General features: G+C 47.3%; 1 protein-coding gene across 2 annotated transcripts in view; it reads left to right on the top strand.

Annotated features, from left to right (window-relative positions):
- The first annotated feature begins 4,752 nt into the window (after positions 1-4,752).
- The window catches only part of TTC9 (tetratricopeptide repeat domain 9), a 47,540-nt gene continuing 39,239 nt past the window's right edge, over positions 4,753-13,053 (top strand). The window contains exon 1 of one of the 2 annotated variants that reach the window (XM_056547192.1): positions 4,753-5,140. In XM_056547192.1, coding sequence (XP_056403167.1) covers positions 4,891-5,140 — 250 coding nt within the window. In that variant the 5' untranslated portion in view covers positions 4,753-4,890. Of the gene's footprint in view, positions 5,226-13,053 lie in introns of both variants that reach the window. The other variant, XM_056547191.1, reaches the window with a different exon arrangement.

Raw genomic sequence — 13,053 nt, 5'->3', positions numbered from 1 at the left:
CCTGTTAGTTTTTGATATTATGCTGAGAAGCAATTAGATCATTGTGCAAGATTGTAGATGTGCGACCATGTCTGTTTTCTACTTGAGTACACAGAATAACATTTATATAGTGAGGTAAAGAAAGCCCTAAATAATGAAAGATCATACAAGGATCCATGTCCCAACCCCATGTACCAACCAATGGAATTCCTTCTGCAACGGAACTAAACTCCTTGGGATTGTGACTGCGAGGTGCTTTAGGGCTCAGACACATAACATTGCTGTGTGCACTGACCTTCCACAATACAATATGTGATGGAACATGACAATGTATGAGGGGGGAAAAAGCACGCTGCTGTATAAAATCAAAAGAACACGAAAGAGTAGGAGTCAGTTCAAATCCAGTGCATCAAATATGTGCAGGATACTGTACATGTGAATGGACCCTTAACCGCTTATGAACCAAGGGCATACCTGTACGCCCTCGTCCCTCTCCCCTTCTATGACGCGGGGTCAAAGGCTGAACCCGTGTCATAGCGGGGTGGTCCCAACGGCTATCATCAGCCCGGACTCGTGGTTAATACCGGACATCACCAATCGCGGTGATGTCCGGCATAAACCCCTTAAATAGAAAAAATGTATCCCAGCAGCAGTTTCAACTTAGAGGACGGCAGGAAGGCCCTTACCTGCCTCCTTGCCACCACGATCGTTGCTGGGTTGCTCAAGGCAGTCTCAGCAGCCTGGAGCAATCAAGCACCTATAACACTGATCAATGCTATGCTATGGCATAGCATTGAGCAGTGTATGCAATCAGAAGATTGCATGTAAAATTGTGTATTAAAAAATGTATTAATTAATAAATGTGAATTAACCCCTTCCCTAATAAAAGTGTAAATCACCCCTTTTTCCCAGTAAAAATAAATAAATATGTAAACAAAAATAAACATATGTGGTACCGCCGTGTGTATAAATGTCTGAACTATAAAATGTTACGTTAATTAAACTGTATGGTCAATGGCGTACATGTAAAAATTCCAAAGTCCAAAATTGCGTATTTTTGGTCACTTTGTATGCCCTACAAAAATGTATAAAAAGCGATCAGAAAGTCTCATGAAAACAAAAATTGTACCGATAAAAATTTCAGATCACGACGCAAAAAATTAGCCCTCATACATCCCCATAAGCTGAAAAATAAAGTTATAGGGGTCAGAAATTTTAAACATATTAATTTTGGTAGTAAAATAAAATAAAACCTATATAACTTAGGTATCCTAGTGACCGTATGGACCTACAGAATAAAGATAAGGTGTCATTTTTACCGAAAAGTGCACTGCATAGAATATTTAAAGTGCTATGATTTTTAGAAGGTGAGGAGGAAAATACGAAAGTGCAAAAATGAGAGAACCTGTGGTCCTGAAGGGGTTAAAGGGAAATCACCCTGACACCTTCTATTATTGACTGCAGATGAATTCCTTTCCCAGGTTTTGTTCCCTGCGCTATTCCTGCCTAGACTCCTGTCGGACCCTTATCCTGAACCTTTGCATTGCACATAGATATCCCTTGTAATGTTTATCTGGTATCTCTTGTTTTATTTCTGGCTCGTAATCTCAGTTCTATTCCTGACTGTGCTCTTGCCTTATCCTTTGGTCTGTAACATTCCTGACGACATTACTACTATATCACTACTGCCACCAATCTGTGTCTATTCTTGGGAGCATAACCATGGACTCTTACTACATAGCAGTCTGGCCAGCGCCAAATGGATAACCTAACAGAAATCTACAAAGCACACCACAGGGTTAAACCGGACAGACCATAGTACAGAAGAAATGCTCTCCTATACACCTATGAGTTTTACAAATAATAATAATAATAATAATTAGAGATGAACGAATTTACAGTAAATTTGATTCGTCAGGAACTTCTCGGCTCGGCAGTTGATGACTTTTCCTGCATAAATTAGTTCAGCTTTCCGGTGCTCCCGTGGGCTGGAAAAGGTGGATACAGTCCTAGGAGACTCTTTCCTAGGAATGTATCCACCTTTTCCAGCCCACCGGAGCACCTGAAGGCTGAACTAATTTACGTAGAATAAGTCATCAACTGCCGAGCCGAGAAGTTGATGACGAATCGAATTTACTGTAAGTTCGCTCATCTCTAATAATAATAATAATAATAATAATTTAAAAAAAACTATTAAAATTCTTAAAATTTGAGGAACAGCCCCGAGGGTTTTTCCAGAAGTTAATTTATTCCAAAAACAGCTTCACACGTCCTCAGGCTGTTTGTGGTGTTACAACTTGGCTCAATTCACTTCTATGGAACTGGGCCACAATACCACACACAACCTGAGGACAGCTTTTTTGGAAGACAACCCCCTTAAAGTGGTACCCCGCCCATAGATATCTTATGCCCTAGACTTGCATTGAGGAGGCGGGGTGTGACATCACATGGGGTGGAGTTGTGACGTCACGATCTTCTGTTCCCGTGTTCGGGAGCCAGACCCTCCAGCGCATAAGATGTCTAGGGGTGGAGTAGCCCTTTAAGGTCACAGCCAATTTTCATTTTTGTGTTTTGTTTATTCCTTCTCGTCTTCTAAGAGCCAGAACTCTTTTATTTTTCCATCCACAGATCCAAATGAGGTTTTTTTTTTGTGTGCGACCAATTGTACTTTGTAATGACACCTTTTAATTTTACTGTGAAATATACGGTGCAACTAATAATTTATTATTTGTCGTGGAAATTTTAAAAGAGAACCCCAATTTCATTTCTACGCAGTACACTCTACAGTAAAACTGACGTTCTCTTTATTCTGTGGGTCAATTTGATTAAAATGATGCCTATGTTTACATGTTTTATATTATTGTATTTATAATTTGCCATGAAAAGTAGACCTAGCTTTAATATGGAAACAGATCACCGCAATGATGTCATCAGATGGTCTGTATCGGCATTTTGGAATTAACAACAATAAACCTCTGGCTCCTCCTGGGCAAAATGTCATTTTCCAGCCTCTTCTGCCTATAAATCCCTATTGGCGGTTGTGCACCGAAAAGCTCCGATATCTCGCCAGTGCGTCGTGGGATCCAAGGGCACAAGATGATCCGTGGCCACATTTTTGCCCAGTTCCCATTTGTTGCCCTTCTGTGAAGAAAAGAAAGATGACTGGCAAATTTGAAGACCTGCCCGCCTCTCACATGTAAAAAACCTGAGCTTTATGGGATACATAGGAAACAAGGACACTAAAAACCACAAGAATAAAACCGGGTGGAGGTCGCCTCATTTTTCCCCGTATGCGGTTTTCTACTGTACCTAGAACCATAGTCAACCACGGTTTTAGGTCCGGTAGAAAACAGCATACGGGGAAAAATGAGCCGACTCATTGAAATGAATTACATACGGGACCGCATACAGCAGGATACAGGAGCGCAAGTTTTTGGCTCTCCCCTGCCGTATGCGCTCATGTATGGGGAAAAACATGATGTGAACCCAGCCTAAGGCGGCATTCACACCACGTTTTTGGAATACAGTTCCCGTATACGTTTTCAATGTGAAAACTGTACGGAACCGTATTGAAAACCGTATGCCAAAAGATGCATCAGGTTGTGTCCGTTTTGCATCCTGTACGTTTTTTTTTCCCCGTACCCAAAACCGTAGTCTACCATGTTTTTGGTCTGGGTGAAAAACTGTATTAAACCGTATATGTTTTTTTTTACATGGGAGTCAATGGGAACCGTACAGAACCGTATATGTGCGTACGGTTCCATCTGGTTTTCACCATACGGTTTCTGACTTTGCACAGTTTTTTTTTTCTTGGAATTTCAATCAAACAAGTGAAACTTTATTCAAAATGGAGTAAAAAGTTAAAAACATATACTTTTCAACCGTATGTGGGTTAAAATTTGTACACACGTTTTGATACAGTTTAGGCTGGGTTCACACCACGTTTTGTTAACTACGGTTCCCGTATACGGCTGGGAGGAGGGGGCGGGGCTTAATCACGGCGCCCGCACTCAACCGTATTCGGGAACCGTATTTAATGCATGTCTATGAGCCGACCAGAGTGAACCGCAGCCTCCGGTCGGCTGCGTTTTCAGCCGTATGCGGTTTCCCGACCGTAGGCAAAAACGCGGTCGACCACTCCGGTCGGCTCATAGACATGCATTAAATACGGTTCCCAAATACGGCTGAGTGTGGGCGCCGCGATTAAGCCCCGCCCCCTCCTCCCAGCCGTATACAGGAACTGCAAGGTTCTGAGGAATCCGTTTTTCATCCAAAACCTGATACGGGAACTGTATTGCAAAAACGTGTTGTGCATGCACCCTCACTGAAATGAATTGCATATGGGACCCTACAGCAGGATATGGAGGCGCAAGTTTTTTTTTTAGCTCTCCCCTGCCGTATGCGCTCCCTTATGGGGAAAAACGTGATGTGAACCCTACTTTTTCCCATACTGTTCCATCCGTTTTTTTTTTTTGTTTTTTTTGCCATACGGTTTTCTTTAGAAAAACTGATTGAAAACAGTATGGCAAAAAACGTGGTATGAATGCACCCTCAGTCAGGTGGTCACGTTTCTGCTGACCGATTTTCCTGATAGGGAATTGGAATCGCACAGGGTCCAAAGATCGATGATTATTGTTGCTATACCTCATTGCTGCCAGCAGGGGGAGCTCGTCCACACTTTGATTTCTGTTGCTGATTTGCTCTCCCTTTCCTCGGTGCATTTGATGACACGTTTTGATGCTGAAGAGGTTCTGCAGCAGCGGAGGAGGAGGTATAGGAGGGCACAAGGATGTGCTGTGTAGGACAGTGATCTGCTGCCTGTCTCTTTAAGAAGGGGGGCTGCACCGGGAGGAGGAGGCGGAGGGAGCTGCCTCTGTCTGGGTTGTTTGCAGACGCTTCTCCCATAGACTGATGTGCAGGATCCGCGGTGCTGATCGTTGGGGACATGTAAGCACTGCCGCCTGCCTGCACAGCCATGGACCGGGCGAGTCTCCCCGGGGGGATGCGAGGGGACCCGGGGCAGCTCATCCACAGATCCCTGGACTTCAAGTGCCAAGGGGCGCAGTGCTACAAGGACAAGAAGTACCGGGAGGCCATCGGCAAGTACCACCGGGCACTGCTGGAGCTGAAGGGGCTCCCGGGGGAGCAGGACAGCGCCGGGGTGAGCCCGCAGACCGGGAGCTTAACGGAGGAGCAGTGGAGGGCGGTGGAGAGCATCCAGGTGGATTGTTATAACAGCCTGGCAGGTGGGTGCTGCTGGGCAGGACATGTCTCTTCTGTCAGCGGGGACACCTGTCTACATGTGGTACAGATGATGGGCACAGGAGCCGGGTGTGATGCCAGTCCTGCCAAGCATCTGCATAGGATACACCCAGTGCAAGAAAGGACTAGGTGCTGTGTCTCCCTGGCTGCCATCCGCTTTCCCTAGAGCAGTGTTACCCAACCAGTGTGCCTCCAGCTGTTGCAAAACTACAACTCCCAGCATGCCCGGACAGCCTTCGGCTGTCCGGGCATGCTGGGAGTTGTAGTTTTGCCACAGCTGGAGGGACACTTGTTGGGGAAACACTGCCCTAGAGTGAAAATTGCTGCCGGTGATGCCCAATCTGGGAAAAAGTGTCCTGTAGTGATGGTACATTGGGCAGAGTGGTTGGCTCTGGTGGGCGATGATAGTATCCTGGGCAATAGGGGCTGGATGTGATAGTTCCTTGGAAGAAAGTGGCTGGTTGTCATAGTACCCTGGGCAAAAAGTGGCTGGTTGTCATGGTAGCCGGGGCAAACATGGTGGGATGTGATGGTCCCTTGGGCAAAACTTGCTGGTTGTGATCTCCCCTCCCGTCGTTAAAGTGTCTGGCTGTGGTGGGCTATTATAGTTTCCTGGGTGAAAGTGGCTGGCCGTGATTTCCTATTATTAGCAAAAGTGTTTGGTTGTCATGGGAGCCGGGGCGAAAGCGATGGGCTGTCATGGGAGCCGGGGCGAAAGCGATGGGCTGTCATGGGAGCCGGGGCGAAAGCGATGGGCTGTCATGGGAGCCGGGGCGAAAGCGATGGGCTGTCATGGGAGCCGGGGCGAAAGCGATGGGCTGTCATGGGAGCCGGGGCGAAAGCGATGGGCTGTCATGGGAGCCGGGGCGAAAGCGATGGGCTGTCATGGGAGCCGGGGCGAAAGCGATGGGCTGCCATGGGAGCCGGGGCGAAAGCGATGGGCTGCCATGGGAGCCGGGGCGAAAGCGATGGGCTGCCATGGGAGCCGGGGCGAAAGCGATGGGCTGCCATGGGAGCCGGGGCGAAAGCGATGGGCTGCCATGGGAGCCGGGGCGAAAGCGATGGGCTGCCATGGGAGCCGGGGCGAAAGCGATGGGCTGCCATGGGAGCCGGGGCGAAAGCGATGGGCTGCCATGGGAGCCGGGGCGAAAGCGATGGGCTGCCATGGGAGCCGGGGCGAAAGCGATGGGCTGCCATGAGAGCCGGGGCGAAAGCGATGGGCTGTCGTGGGAGCCGGGGCGAAAGCGATGGGCTGTCGTGGGAGCCGGGGCGAAAGCGATGGGCTGTCGTGTGAGCCGGGGCGAAAGCGATGGGCTGTCATGGGAGCCGGGGCAAAAGTTGCTGGTTTTGATATCCCCTCCCATGGTTAAAAAGTGGCTGACTATGGGGGTCTATTATAGTATCCTGGGCAATAGTGTTTGGCTGTGATTATGTCTTGGGCAAAGTGATTGGGCAAAATTGTCAGGCTGATTGTGGTGTGACCAATAGACAAATGCAGCTGTGTGTGGTACTCTTTCATGGCAAAAAGAAACTGTGAATGATTCCCTTTCTCTGTATAAAAATGCCAGTTTTTAGTCCCCGCGGGCAAAAGTGAGCCACCATTATACTGCCAGTCTAGATGAATGAGTGGTCCAAACCAACCCTTCTCCCCCCACAGTGGATGGTGACTGGTGTAAGGGTTCCTCTCTGGGGAAAAAGTAGCTTTTTGCATAACACCCATGAACAAACAAGGTGGGGCTGAAAACTAAATAGCAAACAAATCAAAAAAGCACCAATGTAATTCAGATATAGACTAAAGTTTTCTACCTGTGATCTGCAGTTACCATCAGAGGAGAACACTTGAAATATCATAGCACCATAGGCTGTGGAATCCTACAAAGGAAGTACTCTTTGGGTGACATTGGTCTAGCCTCTGGTCATAGTTTGGGTCACGCTGGGCACTGTTTGGTTTTCTTACACTGTAATATTTGGGGTAATGGTTTGCCAAGTGGAAGTTATTCTGTTTCGTAGATGAGGGATGGTATAAGAATTTGTCACTTGCATGGCCACTGAAGTATCTAGATCTCGTGTCTGGTAGCAGTACCTGGATCTCATGTCTGGTAGCAGTGCCTGGATCTCGTGTCTGGTAGCAGTACCTGGATCTCGTGTCTGGTAGCAGTACCTGGCTCTCATGTCTGGTAGCAGTACCTGGCTCTCGTGTCTGGTAGCAGTACCTGGCTCTCGTGTCTGGTAGCAGTACCTGGCTCTCGTGTCTGGTAGCAGTACCTGGCTCTCGTGTCTGGTAGCAGTACCTGGCTCTCGTGTCTGGTAGCAGTACCTGGCTCTCGTGTCTGGTAGCAGTACCTGGCTCTCATGTCTGGTAGCAGTACCTGGCTCTCATGTCTGGTAGCAGTACCTGGCTCTCGTGTCTGGTAGCAGTACCTGGCTCTCATGTCTGGTAGCAGTACCTGGCTCTCATGTCTGGTAGCAGTACCTGGCTCTCATGTCTGGTAGCAGTACCTGGCTCTCATGTCTGGTAGCAGTACCTGGCTCTCATGTCTGGTAGCAGTACCTGGCTCTCATGTCTGGTAGCAGTACCTGGCTCTCATGTCTGGTAGCAGTACCTGGCTCTCATGTCTGGTAGCAGTACCTGGCTCTCATGTCTGGTAGCAGTACCTCCTGGCTTTCTGGTAGCAGTACCTCCTGGCTTTCTGGTAGCAGTACCTCCTGGCTATCGGGGCTGGGAGCAGTACCTCCTGGCTCTCGGGGCTGGGAGCAGTACCTCCTGGCTCTCGGGGCTGGGAGCAGTACCTCCTGGCTCTCGGGGCTGGGAGCAGTACCTCCTGGCTCTCGGGGCTGGGAGCAGTACCTCCTGGCTCTCGGGGCTGGGAGCAGTACCTCCTGGCTCTCGGGGCTGGGAGCAGTACCTCCTGGCTCTCGGGGCTGGGAGCAGTACCTCCTGGCTCTCGGGGCTGGGAGCAGTACCTGGATCACCTGCAGCTCTCCTGAGCCTTAGAGCACCGTAAAGGTTTATGATCTCAGTTCAGTAGAATCACATTTGGTCTGGGTTTTGCAGCCATTTTACTGTAGCTACATTGTGCCTGCATAATGGCATTTAAAGGAAAACTGTCAGCTTGCTCCCCCCCGCACTTACCAGCGGTACTGGCTGATGCTGATCAGTTTGATGCCTACTGTGCCCGGATCCGTCCCGCCGTTCGGCCGATATCTTTGTTTTTCCCTGTATGCTAATGAAGTGCTAACTGGCACAGGCAGGGTTACTGGCACTCTGACGTCAGAAGCCACAGCGCCGCCCAGCTCATCAATATTCCTCCCCTCCCTCCACCTCTTCTCCCCACTCTGTAATTTAGAGGAAGAGGCAGCCTCTTACTGCGTGGGGAGAAGAGGTGGAGGGAGGGGAGGAATATTGATGAGCTGGGCGGCGCTGTGGCTTCTGACGTCAGAGTGCCAGTAACCCTGCCTGTGCGGATCCGGGCACAGTAAGCATCAAACTGATAAGCATCCACCGCACTATCACGGGTGTTCTTAATCCACAGGCCGACAGCTCGGGAGCCTGATTTGCGATTCAGAAGCTCTTCTCATTCTCCGAGCAGCTGTTCTTGGTTGTGGACATAGAGGCTGGGCATGGGAAGGTCCGCTATAGATGTTGGTCAGTAGATCAACACACTTCTCACAGTATTGGGACAAGTTCCTATTTTTGGAGTGACAGCTGCTCTGTGTTGGCTCCACATTAATATTAAGGCTATACTTGGCTATAGATTGGTCATTTGGCAAACTCCACAGATGTCCTTTTCGGAGTGCAGTAAGGGGATTATACAGTATATTATGCCTGCATTATGTGGATTTATTTTATTTAAAGCTACATTCTTATAAATTCAGTGATATCTTGATCCCAAGTGCTGATCTTAGGCACTTTGATCTAAACGTGTTTAGATTCATACTTTATATCCTGTATTTCAAGTTTTCTGCAGAATTCTAATTGGAAATGTAATGTATTCTGTGGGGTGGGGTTGCCCTCTCTTCCAGTTATCATTAGCAAAACTGCATTGAAGGGGTATTCTCATCCCAAACATTAAAAGTCTGATAGATACCTACTTCGGGGGCCTGCACCTGTCTCTAGAATGAGGACCTGCCATCCCTGTCCCTGCGTTATGCAACTTATGTTATTCCCATACGCATTGGTGGGAGTTGCATAAATAGCATAGCACTCTGAGCTGGGGTCTATTCACATAGACTTCCGCTTGTGGAATTCCACCTCAAATTAAAGCCCCTAGACGTCTATGGGATTCCGCACTCCCATTCACACTTCTGAATTTCCGCTTACCGAAGTACCCGTGCAAATGTCAAGTATCGGTACCGATACCATATGTACTGGAGCATGGACTCCTATCGCCTGACTCCCTGCTCCTGTAAGTGGTGAGTGGCGATGTATGCATTGCTGCTCACTTTACATTTGCTGTGTATGAGAGCAATACAGTGATCCCTCAACTTACAATGGCCTCAACATACAATAGTTTCAACAGACAATGGTCTTTTCTGGACCATTGTAACTTGAACCCAGACTCAACATACAATGCTATGGACAGTCCAGATCAGTGAAACGTGTCAATGGCTGGAAGAACTGACCAATCAGAATGGGCATTTCGCTGGTAAAACCCCTGTATTACTGAAGCGTATGCACTAACTGACTGTCTGGTAGCGCCCCCTACAGTACATGGAAGTATTACATTACTCTTTACCTTTACCAGGGTTACCTGTTCCTCTGGACACCAGGTGAGGGCGACTCCATGTTACTTTTTTAGGACACTGAGTGTACTACACAGGACCCCGAAGAAGCTCCTGTACTCTACATAGACCAGTGTTTCCCAAGTAGGGTGCCCCCAGCTGTTGCAGAACGACAACTCCCAGCATGCCCGGACAGCCTTTGGCTGTCCGGGCATGCTGGGAGTTGTAGTTTTGCAACAGCTGGAGGCTCCATGCTTGGGGAAACACTGACATAGACAGTGATTATAGCTCCCAGCAGATCTTTCTTACTTTTATATGTAAGGATTTGCTTTATCTATATTAGTTATCTACTTATTTATCTTTAATCCTCACTGTTTCCTATTTTTTTTATGATATTTTGGTGCCTTTAGAACCAATTACCAGGTTTCCATAGAGTTATGGTCTCAACATACAATGGATTCAACATACAATGGTCGTCCTGGAACCAATTAATATTGTAACTTGAGGGACCACTGTATACAGAATATACTGAACAGGGATGGGGTGGGTCGTGTCTAGACTTAGGCAACATATCCGTTGATAAAAGAACGTGGCCTTCAGCAGTCATGTGATCTTTTTGGCATGTCCTTTGGCCCCTGTTATCCTGCCCGCGCTACATCTCAATCTTTAGAGCTAGATTTACAGTTCAGGATTTGAGGAAAGCTAGGTGACAACCCCGGTAGGAGCAGAAATGTTACCACTCACTACCTGGAGTTATATGGAAGGACAGTTTTGGGACTTGCTGTCTCATTGTCCTCAGAATTGAATTACCAGAAATAATTTAACATAGCAGAAGATATGGCCGCTCTGTCTGTTGTCACGTCTGGATAAATGACTGCCACAAGTCAATGGCAAATTGCCAACAACTCACTAAGAAAAAGAGATATAATTCAGACTGCTTTACATTTTGACTAGTCTGTGACCATATTTAGGTTATGGGTTGAAATCCTGCCCAATTTACTATGTAGAATTCTGAATCTCATTGTTATAAATCTGCATGGTATAATGTAAATGGCAAATGAAAACTAAATGAAAATCCCACGCCTGGCATATATGTCAGAGGTTGTGTGTTACTGCGCTGAATATTTCTACATAATCCATCCGTCTGATCATCCCGCCGTCCATTCTACGGCAGCGGGTTATTATTTTATATTAAATACCCGTATTGGGTCTTTTATTCTGTTTATTTTTTTTCTTCCATGTAACACTGCTAAAAATACATGAGACATAGGGGGAGACCTATCAAAGACTAGCTGGGTACCCGGCGTTGCCCGGTTTCTCCTTCGTAATCCATGTTGTGGAGGAAAAACAACAGAGGAAGCTTTTGACTTCATATCCCATCCTCATATATTGTTGTCATATCCCGACCTCCTATCCCGACCCGTAATATGTGTACCAGGTATTGAAATATCTCCAGCCGTACGGAAGTTATGTGGGAACATACATTTCCCATTGATTTGCATGGGACTGTAAACAAAAACCCCGACCCTCACAAATGGGGGTAGTTAAGGGTTAAATTAACTATCCTATATTTTAAGTGGACATATAAGTAACATGTGACCAAGTATTATGGAAATATCTCCAGCCGTTTGGAAGTTATGCAGTAACATATATGTCCCATAGACTTGTATAGGATTTTATACAAAAACCCGGACCCTGGCAAATGGGGGTGAGTAAGTGTTAAATTACCTATCCTATGTTTGTTGACATATAAGTAACATGTGTGCCAAGTTTCATGTTAATATCTTTAGCCGTTTTGACATGATGCTGGAACATACACACATACATTGAGGTGTGTGTGTGTGTATGTGTATATATATATATATATATATATATATATATATATATATATATATATATGAGAGAGATTGTGGAGAGGAAGGTTGACCAGTTGCCCATAACAACCAATTAGATTCTTCTGTTATACTCTGGTTGCTATGAGCAACTGCACCACTTTTCCTCTGCACAGGTTTTGATAAAGCGTCAGATGTTGTTTTTCTAGTTCTATACAAACCCTGTTAAAGGGCACAGGGATGTGGAAATCCTATCGCCCGACGCCCGGGACATGTAGTTCCGGGCGCCGGGCAAGTGAATTTTTCATAGATTTAGCCCTGTATCGGGCAAGCAGGGACAGACCGGCTTCCCCCTTGTTTTTCTTTAATGCCGGTGTGAGGTGCAGGAGCCGATGCAAGTCTACACCTCACACCAGCGCTCAGGGTGTATGGAGGGGGCGGCGGTGCCCAGCTGATTTCAGTAGCCGGGGGCCACTGCTCAGAGCCCCCCAGCTGGTTGCCTGTCTACGTGATTGTCGCTGGGAGCAGATTTGCAAACGTGCGCTGCGCAGGCACAAGTCTGCTCTCAGCCCCTGAGGTGCTGGTGCGAGGTGAAAAAAAAAAATCAAACCCATGAAAGCATCGGATCGCACGTCTGCAGGAGATAATTAAGCCCCCCCTCCCGGAGGATGGAGAGCGCAGCTCTGCATAATACAAGAAGACAGGGGGTGAATGAGGACGTATACAGCTCCTCCCCTCCCCCGTACACAGCTCCTCCCCCCCCCCCCCTCCCCTGCTCTGTACACACAGGACCTCACTTATCACGGGGAGGTTTCAAGTTTTCACGGGGAAAACACAGAGCAGGGGGAGGGGAGAGGGCGTGTGTGTGAGGACACTGCACGGGCTGGGGATTTCACCTCACACCGGCTCAGGTGGGCTTGCCTCGGGCGTAAAAGGAGCAAGCTACAGCTCTCCCGCCGCTAATAGCCTGGCATGCTGCGATCGCCGTGGCTGCTATTAAACCATTAGATCAGCGCTGTTAAAGATGACAGCAGTGTCTAAAGGATCTTATATCCATCCCTGGTGGTCTAGTGGGGTGGATCGTACTATTTTGGTTGAAATTATTTTATCTACCAGGACAAGTGGATTTTCTTGAGGGACAAGTAGATTGTGTTCCGCTTTAGTCCCTTGGACAAGGAGTTTTTTTTATTTATTTATTTATTTATTTTTTATTTCTACACCCCTGAGGGCACCAAGTATAAAATGTTACTTTATATAA

The sequence above is a fragment of the Hyla sarda genome, chromosome 11 (assembly GCF_029499605.1).
Source record: "Hyla sarda isolate aHylSar1 chromosome 11, aHylSar1.hap1, whole genome shotgun sequence".
NCBI lineage: Eukaryota > Metazoa > Chordata > Amphibia > Anura > Hylidae > Hyla > Hyla sarda.
This window is presented reverse-complemented; position numbering and strand designations above follow the sequence as displayed.